At 41.4% G+C, this 18,533-nt stretch overlaps 1 protein-coding gene across 2 annotated transcripts; it reads right to left on the bottom strand.

Annotated features, from left to right (window-relative positions):
• Positions 1 to 804: 804 nt before the first annotated feature.
• atp1a3b (ATPase Na+/K+ transporting subunit alpha 3b) lies at positions 805 to 18,516 on the bottom strand. 2 transcript variants are annotated; one of them, XM_078933542.1, is made up of 23 exons: positions 18,175 to 18,516; positions 17,966 to 18,064; positions 9,532 to 9,609; positions 9,033 to 9,092; positions 8,628 to 8,831; positions 8,327 to 8,440; positions 8,034 to 8,168; positions 7,347 to 7,464; positions 6,958 to 7,226; positions 6,508 to 6,706; positions 6,125 to 6,369; positions 5,827 to 6,019; positions 5,203 to 5,378; positions 4,992 to 5,128; positions 4,739 to 4,889; positions 4,161 to 4,329; positions 3,781 to 3,935; positions 3,568 to 3,691; positions 3,215 to 3,360; positions 3,001 to 3,131; positions 2,757 to 2,858; positions 2,584 to 2,675; positions 805 to 2,222 (listed from the first exon to the last, which is right to left on the bottom strand). In XM_078933542.1, the coding sequence occupies exons 2-23, from the start codon at positions 17,969 to 17,971 to the stop codon at positions 2,194 to 2,196; spliced, it is 3,033 nt and encodes a 1,010-aa protein (XP_078789668.1). In that variant the 5' UTR covers positions 17,972 to 18,064; positions 18,175 to 18,516; the 3' UTR covers positions 805 to 2,193. The 2 variants fall into 2 exon arrangements, with proteins under 2 accessions (XP_078789668.1, XP_011483791.1); XM_011485489.4 differs by having other exon boundaries at positions 9,532 to 9,648; positions 18,175 to 18,464.
• Positions 18,517 to 18,533: the final 17 nt, after the last annotated feature.

The following is an 18,533-nucleotide window of genomic DNA, read 5'->3' as shown; positions in this document are numbered from 1 at the left end:
TGTGGCAGCACGGTGAAAGGCCCCCGTCTTCACGTTGCCATGGCAATGACCTTGGAGGGCCCCAGTCAGACGAACACTCGTCCGCAGGAACACTCGCTTACACACTGCGGCAGAGGCAGGCGATCGATATTCTATTATACGTAGGGTGACGAGGGAGGCAGCACAGTCGCACTGCAGTGAGCTCGCTGCAGAGACACGGGGGAAATTAGAACGGGGGTGAGAGTGTGTGTGTGTGGGGGGGGGTTTGTCAGCCAGAGTGACAGAAAAAGGGTGTGTATGCATGAGCTGGAGATAGTGCATTTGTCATTGGACAGTCCTGACCTGGTCTAAAGTTTTAGAGGAACAGCTTTTGGGGGGCTGCAAAGTGACCTTTAGTAGTTCCAGATGCCTACGTTTCATATGGAAAAGGTAACAGTATAAGCACTATTTCTATTAAGTATTAAATATGTTTTGTTTTATAAGCTGGAGGCTTTAAATTGAGGCTGGAGACCTGGATACTCTTTCTGAAACATAGTTTTACATAACTGGAGCTATTTTTCCCCTCATTTTAGCGGGGCTGACATATGCTGCATATATAGTGTGGTTTTGGTGCATTACTCTGGGCCGCTGCCAACAACATCCCCCTTGTGGCATCTCATGCAGATTCAATCTAAAGTCCACTTATACTTTGCAACACTAGGTGGCATTTCATCTTCAAATTTATCTAATCAGTCTATTGGATATAAAAAAAAAAAAAGGTAAGAGAAGGGGTAAGACCAGAAAAAATGTTCTTTGAAACAGCAAAAACAACGACACAATGCGGTCTAGGTTGTATTAAATGTTTTTGATGTTTTATTGGTGTTGGTTTCACTTATTTGACACACACATTTTTTTTATTAGTCGTGTTTTTTTTTGCCTTAAATCTCAACCCTTTCAGCCATCTGAGGAGACCTTTACTGCTCTCCTAACACAAGCATGAACGCAGACCTGGGCCAGACTGGTCACTGTCGCCGGCAATCTGCTCTGGTAGTTAAAACCCCAGGTTGGTAGACTTCATTGTCACCGCATCACAGCACACTTCAACACATCCATACCTGCACACGTGCAGTAACAGGAGCCTAAAAGCCTTTTAGTAAAAACACAACCTGAGACCCTGCTTTGTTGTTACACTTCAGATGAGCCTCCTGAGAAACCAGCAAAAAAAAAAAAAAACTTAACCAAACAAAATACAAAAAGAGAAACAAATATCTTTACTTTTTTCTTTCTCACCAGCATTGATGATGGCTTTCATAAATGTCTCTGTTGCATTGTTTTTCCAACACGTTTTTATTGTTTCATTTAAATTCAGTATAGAATTATATAGATTTCCTAGAGCACACAGAAAGACTGAGTTGTCTTTGCCAACTTGGGAAAAGGCTGAACTGTAATTGATAAACAGGACGATGGTTCACACTTTGCACACAAACAGGGCAGGAGGGGTGGGGGAGGAGGGGGGCAAGGAGAACAGGACACTATGGGAAGGATGGGGAGGGTTGCTGTGACAAGTCTAAATGAGGAAAAGCAGCTCTTACACATCTTCTCCCCCATACAAAAAAAAAATCTAAATGAACCCCCTATCGAAACATTAACACTGTAGCTGTTGTGAACAGATGAGAAAGGAATGAATGCAAGGAGAATGCCAGGGAGATGACCACTCTGCTGGTCCTCCTTAACCAGGAGGAGGAAGCGAGAGGTGGCAGTAGAGTTGGTGTCGCAGCAGGATCACACGGTGTGTGACTGGAGGACTGGCAAAAAGTTGGCAAGAAGGAAACGGGGAGGGAAAAGAAAGTGTACAGAGAGACATGATGGTTCCAAACAAGGAGGAGAAGGAGCTGGATGGCCTTTTTTTGCAGAGCATAACCACTCCCTTTGTGTCTTTAGCTCATTCAAATCTACATATACAATATGCAGCTGCCGTTTGGTAGATATATTGGTTTAAGTACACAGCAGTGACAGAACACATGCAAAGAGTATCATAGGAGATGGGAGGAGAAGGGCAGGTCGATGTAGAAAGTTGTAAAGGTGCTTTTGCTGTTTTTAATCTTTGGGGCAGTTGTGATGAAAATTGCTTTAAAGCGAAGGGGGTTCTGAGGATGTGTCTTGCCAAGGGTGGAGTGACATTAAGGGGGCAATGAGTAGAAGACATAAGGGGGCAGAGCAAAGGTGCTCCGTTGATCAATAGTATGTCTCCCTTTCCACCCAACCTGGAGTGCAGAGAAAAACAAAGCAGAACAGACAGTGAAAATTCAGTTTATTTACAATCTTATTTTTATTAAATTTGTTCATGTATAAAAAGAGAAAGATAAATTATTTAGAGTCAATATTACTTCTATTAATCCTGCATTAAGGTACAAATTAACTGAAAACAGACACTTTGCTTGAAAGGAACTTCTGAACTGTTTTCATAGATTTAAGAGTAGGATTCACTGGGACTTAACAAGCATTTAGAAAGATAATGTATTTCATTTTGTGGAATTCAGAAGATCTACTATGCCAAAGACAAACAAAAACCTATAACTTTCTGTGCAATCAAAGCAAACACCGATAAAGAAAAAGAGCACTCACCCCCTGGGTTCCGGCGGATGAGAAGCTTTCGTACTTCATCATAAACAAAGATGAGAAAACTATAGGGTACTGCACAAAACCACCAGGTAGGCCTGTGGGTGAGATCAGAGAACCAGCGTTAAGCAAGCAGAGACAATGATGTTTTAATGTGAATGCGGGAGGATCTTACTCACTTTAGAGGATACATCCTGAGTGCCACATCCATGCCTGGACAATAAGAGAGGAAGGCAGCCAGGGCTGTCTCTTCAAACAGTCCGAAGACCAGAATTTTGTTCCTGCGATGAATGACAAAAAACAAATATTTAGAAAATTCTTAATGCTAAAATTTTGCCAAAATAAGACTCATATTTTCCTTTAAAGAATATGTAATAGGTTATAGAGCAGGTAAAGGTGTTTCACTGTGGTTCTGGGACTCACTTCATGCCCTGCTGGAACACGGAGTTACGTCTGGTCTTGCAGATAATGACATCTGCCCACTGCACTACTACAATACTGACAAAGAAGGCGGTGTGACACGTAAACTCCACAATCTTCCTTTGTTCGTACGTCTGTAGAGGAAACGAACAACAGCGGCTGAGTGACAACTCTTTAAGACAAACACACAAGTATACATTTGTAACACCACACCTACCCACTGCTGGCCATAGCTGTCCTCCAGGTCATTCTGGGCGCGGTCATCCCAATCAATCCTGATGCCGACTAGTCGGCTGGGCAGGAAACCATTTTCAGCCAAGATGACAAAGTAAGTGAAGAAGCCCCCAAGAGCCTGAATCATACCTGAAGAGAGAAACACACAGAGACAAATTAGTTCACACATTTTTAAGGTTTACCATTTTTAAATCTTGGTTTCACCACTACAGTGCAGACAGCTTCATAAATAATGTAGCTGATGGAGCTTAAACTAATAAATATTGTTTTAGGAAACACCTACATCTAGATTAAAGATAAGTCCACATGAAACACCCCAGGAATTTATTCACCCACCAATTTGTCCATAAGCAATGCTGATAAGTCTCTCATTGACCAGCTTGTCCCTGAATGGGTTCCTGGGCTGGCGCTTCATGATGTCGCTCTCAGCTGCTTCATAAGCCAAAGAGATGGCTGGAACCTGAGCAAGAGGAGAAAATAAGATTTTCCATCGTGATGTGGGAGCTGAAGGCTTCAGCTGATGTCATTGTGAGTTAACATGACTCTCACCATGTCAGTTCCCAAGTCAATACAGAGGATAGTTATGGTTCCCAGGGGCAGAGGTATGTTCACAATGATGAAGAACAGGAAGGGAGTGATTTCTGGAATGTTGCTTGTCAAAGTGTAGGCAATGGATTTCTTGAGGTTATCAAATATCAAACGTCCTGATTGAGAAAAAAAACACGTCCAAACATCAAGATTTCATTTAGTTTTCTTAAATTGTGCACAATTTGTTTACATTTGTTTGCTAGTTTATCTTTGTGTCCGTAAAAGTGTCCATAAACAAATAGTTCTATCTTCAATATATGCATCCATCCATATCCAGAGGTTCATAAACTATTGATGTAGATGTTCTCAATCTTTCAGTTTTTTCCTTTGGGTTTCCTTACCTTCTTCCACTCCGGTGACAATAGAAGCAAAGTTGTCATCCAATAAGATCATGTCTGCAGCCTGTTTGGACACATCGGAGCCTGCAATTCCCATGGCAACACCGATGTCAGCCATTTTTAGGGCAGGAGAGTCATTCACACCATCGCCTGTAACAGCCACAATGGCTCCCTGAGAGAGAATGAATAAAAAATGGGAAAAGACAGTTAACATAAGCCCAGTTATACTTTAAACTAATCCATTTATCAGATTATTTGAAGAGAGTTTTTCTATTAGCAAAGTTTGTTAAATAATATATAAACCTGTCCTTTATTTTGAATAGGATTGGATTTAGGCATTTAAAATAAATAATAAAAAAAAAAAGTAATTTCCAAGTCTACATTTCTGTGTAAATTAAACTAAACGAAAACCACTTAAGAGTTTTAGATGCAAAACAGTGTGAAACAATGCTGTACTGCGTCACTCGGTTTATGTCAACTAGCGCCATCTGCTGGATAAAGAGTGCATCAATTCTTTTTGGAGGGGAAACACCCTTTTTCTTTTAGATCAGATGTTTTAAAATACATCAAAGTATGCAGACCTGTCGCTGGCATCCTTCCACAATGATTAGTTTCTGCTGCGGGGAGGTTCTTGCAAACACAATCTCAGTGTGATTCCTCAGGATGTCGTCAATCTGCTCCTGAGATAGATCTTTTAAGTCTGTGCCATGAATCACACAGGCTTTGGCATCCCTGAAAACAAATTTTCGAAGCACGTCAGTAAAAAAAAAAAAAACATGCCTAACAATCATTACAGACTGTCACTTTTCTTAATCCTGATGTTAACAGGTTTACCTGGGGTTAACCTGGCTGACAGGAATGTTAAGACGAGCTGCAATGTCCTCCACTGTCTCATTGCCCTCTGAGATGATGCCCACTCCCTTTGCAATGGCTTTGGCTGTGATTGGGTGATCACCTGTGACCATGATGACCTACAAACCAAGTAAAGTTGGATTTTTATCCAAAATCTGATCAAAAATGATTGCGTCTTGCAGGAGATGTTTACCTTGATGCCAGCAGATCGGCATTTTCCAACAGCATCAGGGACAGCAGCACGAGGAGGGTCAATCATGGACATGAGGCCAACAAAGCAAAGGTTGCTCGTCTGGAAGTTCACATCATCTGTGTCAAAGGCAAAACCCTTGGGATACTGGTCCTCTGGCAGGAGAATGTGGCAGAAACCTGGATGGAAGTAACAAGTATCTTTGCCTTAATGTGTGAATTCTATATAGGGTGTTAACAAAAGTTCAATTTAAGTTTTCCAAGTTTTGCTCTGAATTATGAATAATACATTTCTCTGGATGATTCTAGTAAAAAAAAAACAGATTAAAATATGTGAGAATTAGTAACAATTCTGAAACCAACTGATGACTTTGAACTCTTAAACTTCCTAAAGGTTAGTGGAAGTGAAACTGTTCAGGCACAATAATGACAAATTCCATCGAGCCATAAGTGATTTCATCAATTTAATCAGATTTCTTTCTCACCATTTTGAACCTAATCATCATAATTTTATATAATTGTTTTTTTAAAATGTATTTGCAACATCCAACTTTTGTTAACTAAAGCAAGATAGTGTGCAGTATGTCCAGAGGACACAAGTCTGCTCTGTCCTTTAAGCAGTTCTTACCCAAAACTCTCTCCCCAAGTCCTCCCAGCTCCATGTATGCATTATTGAAAGCTTCTTTCATCTCCTCATCCATAGGTTGCTCCTTGCCCTGCAGCATTATGGTTGAACAGCGGTCCAGGATCCTCTCAGGGGCTCCCTTCATCACCAGCAGATAGCGGTTATCATTGGGATCCTCTGTTTCGTGTACTGATAGCTATGGAAGCATGACAGAAAGTGGTATCAGGAAAACTTCTTAACTACTATACCTGGGTTGATCAACGGTAGCTCTCTACTCACAGCTATGTTCAACTATAGTTACCTGGTATTTGTTAGTGGAATTAAAAGGGATCTCAGCTACTTTCTTGTTCCTATCTCTCATTGCCCTGACTGAACCACAGGACAGCTCAATACACTTGAGCAGGGCTGACTCTGAGGCATCGCCAGCAACATCTCGTTTCAGGATGGGAATAGGGTCCTGGCCTGCTTTGAACTGGGCCCGGTTACACAAAGCAGCAATACGAGACAGAGCCTGCCATGTCAGAGAGCTCTTGTCAAAAGAGGCACCTGGAGAAGAATAAGAACAGTTGGTGTTAAAAACTGCATTGGTTTCTTTTAATGTTTTCACCAATTAAAAGTTTTCACCAATTTACCAGGTTTCAGACAACAAGAGCAGCTGTAGACAATGCCCTTTACTGCTCTCACCTGACTGATCCTCGGTGGTATCGGCCTCGTGGATCTGGTTGTCAAACCACATGTGGGCCACAGTCATCCTGTTCTGGGTCAGGGTGCCCGTCTTGTCAGAGCAGATGGTGGAGGTGGAGCCCAGGGTTTCCACAGCCTCCAGGTTTTTTACCAGGCAGTTCTTTTTGGCCATACGCTTGGCAGTCAAAGTCAGACAAACCTTTAAACACAGACATTTATTGTGTTAGAGTATGCACTCATTTAGATTCAATAGCAGTAAAATTGCTAGTGCCATATAGTGGTTCTTGGTACGAAACAATAAAAAATAGTGGGATTAATAAAAAAAAAGTTAAATAAATCAAAATAATGACAAGAAAACATAAATAGGGAAAGGTCAGTAAAGGGGAAAAAAACAAAAAATCAAAAGACAGTATTATGCCAATTCTAATTCAGAACCAGTAGTCTACTTACAGTGACAGTGGCCAACAGTCCCTCAGGCACATTAGCTACGATGATGCCAATAAGAAAAATGACAGCCTCCAACCAAGTGTAACCCAAGATAATGGCCAGAATAAAAAAGCTGATTCCCAGGAAGACAGCCACTCCAGTGATGATGTGGATGAAGTGCTCAATCTCCTTGGCAATGGGGGTTTTGCCCGTATCTAGTCCAGAAGCAAGAGTAGCAATGCGACCCATGGCTGTGCGGTCTCCGGTGTAGATGACAATACCACGTGCTGTGCCTAGTTTGAAGACAAAAAGCCCAATATTGAAGAATTAACATGTTATATTCATTAAGTGGCTTTGAATCAAATGTAAGCACAAAAATGAGGGTGTGCAAAAAATTGTCATGGTAACAATACCTTCAACACAGTTGGTAGAGAAGAAAGCAATGTTTCGGGTTTCCAGGGGGTTGTCATGGGTACAGTCGGGTGACCTGTTTTGAGGCTCTGACTCTCCTGTCAAAGAGGAGTTATCTACCTGTTGACCCACAAAAACACGCAGGAAAAGTAGTTTTTAATGTTCATGTAAAATCGATGTAGAAAAAGAAAATTTTTTAAACATTAGAACATACTAACAATCCCTTCGTCCTAACCAAATCTTGAAAACTATAAGATAAGATAATCAGCAACACTACATATTACCCCATGTTATCATTTATTTAAAAAAAATGGAACAAATGAAAATAAAGCAGACCTATGATGTTTTATCTTTTAGAAACACTTTCACCAGAAATAATGGCAGGAAATAAATGTCCAACAGTATCATCAAAAGTAATTAATAATAATACATCATCATAAAAATATTTTCCCGAGTATTTTTCAGTTTAGCTATGATTGCAGAGTTTTTATTATGTCTTCTCAATTAGATATATAATTTACAGAGCAGAGCAAATGCTTAGAATCACTTTCGTTTGTTTGTTCGAAATGAACTGTTATCAACGAAGAAAGCCTAAAAGAGGCCAATAGTTTTCTATGACGTAGAAATTCATCTAAATAGATATATTTCAAGTGATACATTTGTTTATTTCTGGTTTTTCCATATATTACCTTGCAGCCGTGAGCTGAAACAATCCTGATGTCAGCAGGGATTCGGTCTCCACCCTTTACTTCAATCAGATCTCCGGCCACCACCTCCTCGGCGTTGATCTGCACCTTCTCACCTTCACGGATCACCAGTGCTTGCTGTCAAGGAGACATCATTAACAGCCTCTGAGCACAACCCACCAGGCAAACATGCTCTTTAAATGTTTTCAATTTTCTTTCCCATTGTTGTTATTTATTTATTTTTTTTAATTCAAACGTGTTTCACTTAAAAATCTCTTTTTTATTATCGTACTCACCTGGGGAACCATGTTCTTAAAAGATTCCATGATTTTGGAGCTCTTGGCCTCTTGGAAGTATGAAAAACAACCAGTGATGACGACGACGGCTGTCAACACAATTCCGAGGTACAGCTGTGTGTGGGAGGGGGACGGAAAATGGAATTATGATGATGTGGAGAGAGGAAAATCAAAGGCTGAAATCGATTTGTCACATCATTATTTATGTCACACTTAAGAGGTAGAGGGGAGCCAGGTGTGACTTTGTTCATGCAAACTCCAGGTGACAAATTGGGCTCGAGCAAGTCAGTATGTTGCTCACATTATCTCCAGCAGGTTCATCTTCAGTTGCAGCCTGGATTGCGTAGGCCAGAAAGCAGAGAATGGCGCCAGTCCACAGCAAGATGGAGAATCCACCAAACAGCTGGCGACAGAACTTGACCCACTCAGGGGTGGTGGGTGGCGGAGTAAGAGCGTTAGGGCCGTCCCTGATCAGAAACTCTGCTGCCTTTGCATTGGTCAGTCCCTGAAAGACACAAAATATAGAAGTAGAAAGAGAAAGGAATATTACATCAATAAAGAGATGAAAGACATTTTTCCCACTGGGCTCTCAAAACTCTAGCAGGCCAACAGAAGTACCATAGTGCCATCTAGTGACGGATTAGCAAAACTATTTTTCTTTTCGGCCCTATTTTCTAGGTTATCACAGGTACACAAAAACTCTCACCTGCACGATGTCGGTATTCAACTTCCTGCATATTTCCTCAATAGACATTTTATGTTCTGTCTGTAAAAAACAGAAAAACAAGACAAGTGAAAAGACTGGGATATTGAGTTTTGAAGCAGTGTTCATTTCATATTGTCCATTATAATATAAAAAATCTTAAATTGAAATAAAATCTCCACTTTAGAGAGATTCAAATTGAAAGAAATTGTCATTTGCATGCAGTTCACCTGAGAGATTACAGTATTAGGGCAGCCAGGTTGGGCAACCCTGGCAATTTTTTCTTGCGCTGAAATGTGGAATCAAGCTCACAACCTCCTGATTTCAGAAAACTCTTCTCACAGGCAAAAGCACATTTTGTACATTTAAATAGAAAACATCACATTTTTTGGAACTCTGCTGGATGATTTGACGTTTCTCTCCTCCCATTTAAAAAAAAAAAAGACAGAAAGACAGTGGAAAATTGCATTTGTGAAATCAGATCCAAAAAGACTTTACTTACTATGGGCACTTCTTTCTTCAGGTCGTCCATGTCCTTCTGCCCCTTCCCCTTCTTCTTGGGGGATCGCTTATCTTTGTCCTGTGTGGTGGCAACGCGGTAACTGTCTGACCTTCCATACTACAGACACACACATATGTTTTATACATGCCCTTTGACTAGATTAGTGGAAGTAGCTGCTTTGAAGACAGTTGCGTAGCTATTGCAGCTGTTCACTAGACTGGAAGTAAAAACTCTCCAAAAGTCTTATGGCAGCGGCTTTTCACACCACCCTAAAGTATTTACCACCACTTTTCAAGTTAGATAAAAGGGCAGTGAGATTTTTAATAATCTTCTTTGTGTTTTACAACACAGTAAAAAATATAGCAACCTTCCAAAGTGGCCTTGTGAGGTGAGCAGAATTTCTATGGATGCAGGAATGAAAGGTATTTTCAGTTTGTGAGGATAAAGGGTTTTGCTGAGCGTGATGCAACTCAGAAAAATTTGAAAATATGAAAAGGAAATGAGTTTCCTTGGCAGCTCTGTTTGGCTTGAACAAACTGCTTCAACAATAAAAGAATAAAGTCAACAAAACCAACATCTGCTGTCCATCACATCATTCTTTATTGATCACTTCTAATAAAACAACTCCCACCTAAATATGTAGATCTGCCCGATGAGCAAATCAAAAAGTAACAGAGAACAAATGATCCAAACCCTTTGGCTTAATCTAGTCATTTTCTGTTCTTTATTGTTAAATTATTAGTTTGCATGGAGGACATCAGAGAGGAAGAGCAGGAAAATTGAGTTTTTATTGAGTCGAAAGACTCTTCAAAGTGCTTTTTCTTGACTCTGGAGTGCTTTGGAGACATCAGAGACACTTTGATGTTGAGATAACTACAGCCACTACACATGCATATGCATTAGAGCAGAAACACCAAATATCTTTCAGCCCTTGTGTCTGCTTTCTCCTTATTGTTCAAGGTACTGTCCTTAATCGTATTGTCTCCCCCAAAATTGGTTTACGTTGTTAACCTAAGCAATGTGGCTTGTAAGGAGGCCATGTTTTTTCCTGGCCAGTACATTCTAGTCACCTTTAAATTAAACTGAAACTGCAGACTGTAAAGCCAGGAAGCAGCATAGCTGAATAGATTTAAAAAAAAAGTGATTCAATAAAGTTTAAGTGTCGATTAGAAAAGCAGTCACATCCTTGTCAGAAGATCAGATTTTGACAATCTGCCCATCAAAGAATAATAGACAAAGATGCTGTGATGTAAACTGATCATTCAGGTTAAACAGACTTTCACAGATGAGCAAAAATATATAGATCATAGGTTCCCAGCATGAAATTACACCCATGTCAAATGACATCATAACATACACAACCACTGCAGGACACATGCCTGTTTGTTCATGCCTGTATGACTTCTATGAGCATCTACTGAACTGCTGTTGCCCAAAAGGTTTGTGAAATCATAACTGAATGAGTCTGAAGCAACAAATCCTGTCTTTCCTGTTCCTTGGCGGCAGGCAGAACAACTGTCACCCGTCGTTTTAGACCATTGCTCAAAGACCACTTTTGAAGATCAACCGCACAACTGCTTGTTTAAGCCAGTCATGCTAAAATTATATAAAAAATGTCTAAATCACCTAAAATATTAATTGGAATGAGGTTACGAGTGGGAGGGGCTTGATAATAGAACAAACACGCACACACTCATACACATATTCAAACATGCAAACACACACAGTTCAGCACTAAAGGCGCAGGTGTGCAAATCTCTTGCTGCAGCAAGACCATGCAAGCCTGGTGGGGAAGAGGCTGCACAGAGAAGAGACTGATGTAGTGGAAAAGTACTGCTGCTGATCCCCTGGGACAGACCCAAGCTGTGTGCGTGTGTTTGTGAATCTGTTAGCTATGTGTGGGAGTGTTATAAAAAACACAATGAGTAATCATGTATGAACTATACTTGTTTAATTAAATGTCTTAATTTATTTTAAAGTTTAAATTCAAAAGAACTTGAGCACATTTCTTTCTACTTAGCAATTGTATATGTGTTTTTAAATTGTTTTTTTTCTGGGTTCTTTCATTTTCTTTTTCACTAAACATGGAAGACACTTATTAGGCAATGTCTGATCATCAATGTGCCCACTACTCTATGTACATTAAACATAAAAGTACATAGTAAACTTTAGAAAAAGGTCTTTCACACACAGTTACACAAGCACAACAAATTCAGACAATGGAGCAGTTAATTGGGAGGTGGAGATGAGTGACTAACAAAGAGAAACGGGGTGAAGAAGAAAGATACTGTGAGATGAACGTGACGGGCGGATGACAGACAGGACCGGGCACATGGAAGGACGGAATGACGGCTAGGTGAGATGTGGAGACAGATAAAGTGCGAAACAAAAGAGAGGTGGCGAAAGGATCCCAGAGGGAGGGAAACAGGGAGGAGGTGCTGTCACCCCTCTCTCAGACTTCCTATTAGATATTGAACAGCAGCTTTTTGTCCTGCGGTGGTACCACTCCAACAGATTGCACAACCGCATGCGCCTGAACGTTTGTTCCTTTCCAGACGAGACTGGGTGAAATGATGGGTGTCACTCAGACATAAAAGGGGATGCGTAGAGCTTGTTGTCCTGTGTTTGAGACATTGTGAATGCCAGTCAGTCAATTAATGAGAGGGTGGAACACATCAGCTGTATTCTCTCTTTAAACACCTTAAAAATGTTTAACCTGCACAATGATTGCATTGTTTTCATGTTTGTTCGAACCTCTTGTATCATTTGAGAGTAATTTAAGGAGCCCCCTTTACACTGACAAGGGAAACGGAGACTTGAGGCTGGAATTACAGACCTGTGCCACTGACGGACAAGCTTGTGTCTGTGACCATCAACAAAATAACATCTCTCACATTCACTAACATTTTGTTGCAATTAATTGTCCCAAAATATCATTCCGTAAAACTAAGACAGCGTTTGTGTCGTCTGTTTTGATCAAAAATAAGCCTCAAGCAAGCCTGCCTTGGCGAATAGAACTGAACCTTGCAAATTCTTGTAATGTGAACTACGCAGATGAATCAATGTGTTAGAAGGGCACGTTACCATGGCAACCTGCATGGTCATTGGCATGGTGACGATGCTCAGCAGTGGCCTAGTGCTCTGAGGATCCCCTGATGTGATCCAAGATGAGGAATAATTGATGCATTTGTAACTGGACCCTGTTACAAAAGCATCAGGAGCAACAGAACCAAAGAAATGGAGTGTACTGCCTGTTCCTTCTGTATATCTGTGTTACCAGAGGTGAGTTAGTGTATTAGACTACATGCACTGAAAAGAGGAAGTAAGATATTGGGTAAACTAAATAAAGACCTGGTCAGACCTGGAGTGTGAAAGTTCCCAGATAGGCAAAATCTGATGAATTATTTGCTAAATTAAATTTTTAAACTTATTGAACTAAAATGAAGCCTCCAAAAGACTATAAACTTAGGATTTTCATGCTTACTTTAGGAGTGGCACCCATGTGAACTTTACCTCATGTCGAACGTGTCAAAGCAAGTTAAATAATGGCTTGGTTGGATGGGAATTGTTTTTTTTCTTCTAATCTTTCCCTTCAATCACACACATAAAGCTTTACCAAAGCCCAGAAAATACAGAAAAGGCATAGCTTGTAGGGATGTGGAGTTTCTGTTTTGTTCTAGATTTTCTGGCACTAATATGAGGAAGCTGTGTGGAAAAATACCAGTGCACTCAGCATTTTTTCTCACACTGTTCCCTCCGCCCTAATGGACAATGCATTTGCTATACAAGCAAATGGGTTTGCACTTCCTATTTGGGAAAGCACTGAACAAAGCATATGAGACCAAATTATTGTGGTCACTATATGAAGATGGACGAATAACCATTTCATAAAAATTACTACAATAAAAAACTAGCACATTTCCAATCCACTCATTTCCAATGTTTCACTGCAGTTTAAAGTTTTTGATCGGTTTAGAACCAATTTGAGCTCAAACAGGGACCAAAGACACGTTGGCTGCCAAAAAGGCATCTTTTTTTAGTGTGGAATTTATTGATACTGACGACGTATCAATAAGGTCCCCTTGAGACTCCTTTCATTAAAATAAACACTTCATATTTTTCCTCCAAGTAAATATTGCATGTAAAATACTTCCACAGGCAATACTGAGAATACTTTTATAGAATGACATCAAATTAAGAAAATTTGATTTCTAAGCTAAATTAGTTTCTCATTAAAATTTGGTTTTAAAAAATGGTACCCAATCTGATACGACAAAAACAACAGCAAAAAAACTCCATTACAATGGGTTGCAATGGATACATAACATGTGTTGTGCTGAAAGTGCATAACTCAGTTTGTGTGGGGCATATATTTAATGCAGCCTGTATTCCAGGCATGCATGTGTTTGTAACCTTGAAAGGTCACTGGGCCATCTGCTGTTTCTCGCAGTGGGATACAGGATGGATTCAAAGTAGGGGGGCTCAGGTTGTGGACCAAACAGACCAAGGACGGTTGGGATTAGCTAGTCTGGATTAGCCCACTATAGTACGCCTCAAAAGAGGCACTATCAGTTTATTTGTTTGACTTACTTGGTTTATCTGCCTTTTAGCGAAGATACTGTATATATTTCCACCAAGAAGAACCCCAGGAACATACTGCAGTCGCTGATATTTTCTTACTCTGGGTCAGGTGAATTCATTACCACATGCACGTTTGGTGGTTGACACACTGCTGCACCGAAATATTATAAATTGTTTATTATTATACCTCATCATCTGCTCTGTGCTCTCTTTATTAAAATCAAAACAAAAGAGTGACACAAGCAAATAAAAACTAAATTGAGCTAAAGAAATGAACCTTCATATCTCATTAGTTCCATTCTAGGAGATGGTACTAACATTGTCCAGGTACTGCACTGCACTGCACTGAAGTTTGCATGTTTTGTAAAAAGTATGTGTTGCCTGCTTTAGATTACAATTTTAAAATTTGATTTGTTTTAATATATTTGTTCAGAACAAAGAATCTGTGTGACAGAGAACAACAAGCTCACACTGACCGCAGCTGCTGGCAACACAATCAAATTCCTATTAATATGAATCAACTTCAATGCAAAAATCACTGTGATTTCCTACCAGGAACCAAGCCAACCTCCCACTAAATTAACTCAATGGAAACCCTTCAATGTTTACAACAAACAAAGTGGAAAATGCTGTGACAGGAATAAATCAGAGTAAAAATTAAGTAGAGTAGCAACCCCTATGTCCGCTATGGCTGGCTGTTGTTACAAACTGTGGAGTGATTTATTCCCACAGACAAACACATCTATACAACAACAGCCTACATCAGTCATGCTGTCAGGCAAACCTCCAGAACTGTTCACTGCATGGGAGACCATCCGCATGTTAAGTTGGGAAATGTTGGCCTTATCAATCTCTGGGTCTACTGTAATCCTGTTTAAAAGTAATGACCAAAGGAGACAGAACTGACCTTTACATTTCATCAGGACTGTACAAGCTGCTGCTGCGCTCACAACTGAGACCGCTCCTGTTAGTCCAATGCCAGCAGGAAAAGGCTAACTGCAATTTTAAGGCATTAGAGGAATCTGGACTATGGAACATTCCAACAATAGAAACCAAGCTCATTACTAATTAAATGATCAGTGACTTCTACATGGCTTAAATGGGAACAATTTTGAGAAATGACCATATAAATCTAGCATCTAAGATAGATAACTGAAAATACTGGACAGAAAAAACTGCTATAAAACCTTGAAATTAAATTAGTTTCAGGATCGTGATGTTTATATTGAGGAAACTAGAGGAGGGTTTTGGACAGTCAGCCCTCCCCATCAAAGTCAGGCTCTAGATGCAGCGATAAGAGATGTGCTGGTCTCTGCACCAAAATGGAGGGCCGGGCCTCTGCAGCTGGCACACTATTCCAAATTTAAAGCAACGCCTACAAAAGTCTTTTCTCCCACTGCTCACGAGCAGGACTTGATGTCCTACAAAGCCTTTTGCATCACAATTTCATGTAGCAAGTCCAGTTGACAGGAGATGGTCTCAGATCAGTGCAGCCACACCCACATTATGACTTTCTAAAAACCCTTTATGTATTTTCAGCACCCTAATTTTAAGTCCACCAACATACAAACCCCTTAGTCATAAATGTATGATGATCACCCAGCTGGGCCTACACCTCATCTCCCCCGATTGCCAATCCCGCAAGGTGCGCAGCAGGAAACGTGATCCGCAGTAACGTGAGCTATAGGTCATTATCCTGTATCCTTTTCCCCCTGTTCAAATCTCCCTCTTTCTCTCACTACACCTGCAGACTATCTGCCCTTGCTGTTTTGTCCCTGTTTTCTCAGCGATACCCACCCCCCTCCATCCCTATCTGTATCTGTATCGTGTTTCTGAAGGTAAATATCAGCACTCCATGACTCTGTGCAGCCTTCCTCCAAATCTCGTTTTTTTTCCACCACTAGAAGCATCAGTTTAGTCAATGTAACGTCTGTCTGCATCAATGCAGATAGAGAAGCAACACTCAAGATCAATCGTATGTGTGTGTGTGTGCATGTGTGAATGTGAACATTCTTTCCTCTGGAGTGTTTTCTAAATTTAGAATGACTGATATTTTCCCCCCTTTTGATCCTGACTCAAGCATTTCTGGGTACCATCACTGCTGCCACTTATTTCGGTCCTTTCTGCGTGACTCCTGTGTCAGCCTATCACAGCTCTTTATAGGGAATTTCCACTCTGATGCCCCGCCCCAGTTTCGACGCAGGCGCGTGCGTCGGAAGCGATGCCCCCCTGCGGCCTTGAGAAAGGACAGCTTGCAGTGATTGCACAATGTTAAAGGCGAATATTGCCAAAAGAAATCATAAAATTATGAATAAAAAGGGATAACGATCGAAAAACGAAATGTAAAGAATTCAAAAATAAATTCCCATTATATACTATCTCTTTATGTCTTTGCATCGTTTTTATTTTTCAGGGTCACCTCAGCGCACAAAGGCAAAGCAATACCCTTCAGGAAGCCTACAATGGCATCCTCTCCTATCGTTTTGGCAAATGATACTCTTTCACTTTTCAACCTTTCTCCTTTTTCTCAACTGATCCTTTAACCTAACTTGCAGCCTGCGGCAGCACCGACGTAAGCACTCTTGGTACTCCGATCTCCTTTTGACGCAGTGGCCGCGGATGCTGCCGGGGTAGTTTATCACAACCCGGACAGGAGACGTTTTCCCTCCTCGACAGCACCATCCATATCTATGGTGCTCTTTTTTTTTTTATTGAACATTCGTGTCCGTGACGGCGGCGGGTTGCGTCGCCTTTCCAGGACATTTGTCTGCGCATGCATCATGTTCCATCTGCTGCGTCACGCCGCTGCATCATTCCGCAGGCGCGCCGGTCCTTGGCATTAAATAGTACAACTCGCATCCCAGGATGGCGATCTGGCAAAGACTGCGCAGAGGGCAAGCCCCTCCTGAGTCCATCTATGAGGAATTTTCCACCACTAATACATATGGACCTTATTTTTTAAACATTTAAATAAATAACAGATTATCCGCGTTCATAAGAAGCATCGCTTCTTTAATCTGTGGTGTACGCATTTTCTCTGCCGACGATTATCGAGGTCTTGTTATGTCACAAATTAAAGGGGAAATAAGCTGGTGAGGCGCTTATTCTCGGTAACCGCATTATGACGCACGGGTCATTGAGGCTGCTGTGACTGATAGATTCCGCTGGAAGGAAGCTCAGCTTCTTCCTCCTGCCCACCGCCAGATGCTCCTGCGCGGCACCGGAGAACTCGCGTGGTGGTGGTGGTGGTGGTGGTGGGGGGGGGCACCATCACACAAGACAGTAATATAGGTGTGCATTCCAAAGTAGCAAAATCCCTCTTCTAAATGCAGTTTATGATGGGTATCATAGCCCCCTCCTCCTCCTTTGCTTCCCTCACAAGAGCACTCTGGGAATAAACCGATTAGGCCAACTGTGACTGGCAAGGTTACTCAAAGCCAGGCCTATCAGAGACTTAAAATAGGCCCTGTGTGACACTCTGACAATTCACATATACGTGTGCTCTTCTTTACTTTCGAAATTCACATGGCTACACAGAAGAAAGTCAATCATATAATAAGAGCTAAGCTCGGCATATCCCATTCAAGCCAAAACAGAGCCACAGCAGAGATGAGGCTGGAAGCCGCAGCTTCCTTCATCTCCCCTGACAGCAGCTAGCTGCCTGCATCCGTTTTTGTCGCAGTCTGGAAGAATAGGCTAAAACAGTTCCGCATTAAGTCAAAGTCCCTCTCGCGAGGTCTAGGGGATTTTTCCTAGCTAGGTCTTCACAGTTTTGTCTGTTAACCGTCTTTCAGGCCACTTCAGGAGAGCTACATATCATTTAAAAAAAAAAGTTGGAAAAGGTCGCTCTTACCCCCATGATGGCGCAGTCACTTTGCTCCTCTCAGGTGATGCACGGCTTGAGAGGTGTCAGCCACTCGAGTTGAATTTAGACTACAACAAAGTGCCTCTCCTTGAAACACACAACACAAGAAATGCTCAGATTTGAACTAGTTTGACCAACGTGTACGCACGCGCGGAAAAAAATTAAATCTGCGTTCCAAATGAACCGTTTTCTCAAACCTTTCAGAGAAGTTGGGCTAGTAATGTATCTCCTTGCGAGGCGTTTTTCAAATCAAATGCGTCGGTCTCAAGCGGAGCATCACGCAGGGGGGACGGTTACCTTCCTCCCCTCTCTGGTACTCGAGAGTCAAAGACCTGAAACCAACGCAACGAACGGTTACGTCCCGAATCTCCTCCGCGGTTCTGCCGCAGTACTCCACTCCTTCAGTTTGCACCACTCCGCCAGGGGAAGAAGCGCCCCCTCAAGCGAATGAAGTGAAACAACTGGCCGTTAGCGCCCGCCTACCCCAGACAGTGGCAGCCAATCAGCTTTCCGAGCGCTTCATTGTGTCGACCCACTGTCCAATCAGCGGCTTTCA

This window comes from Oryzias latipes, chromosome 16, assembly GCF_053564925.1.
Source record: "Oryzias latipes strain Hd-rR chromosome 16, Olatipes_Hd-rR_3.1".
Lineage (NCBI taxonomy): Eukaryota > Metazoa > Chordata > Actinopteri > Beloniformes > Adrianichthyidae > Oryzias > Oryzias latipes.
Note: the sequence above shows the minus strand (reverse complement) of the source record. Positions and strands in the feature narration are given on the sequence as shown.

Coding starts and splice junctions, on each gene's coding strand:
- atp1a3b (XM_011485489.4), bottom strand. Junction 8,832..9,032: donor TGAATACCGACATCGTGCAG/GTGAGAGTTTTT, acceptor TGTGTCTTTCAG/GGACTGACCAATGCAAAGGC. Junction 2,859..3,000: donor GTGTTCCAGCAGGGCATGAA/GTGAGTCCCAGA, acceptor CATTCATCGCAG/GAACAAAATTCTGGTCTTCG.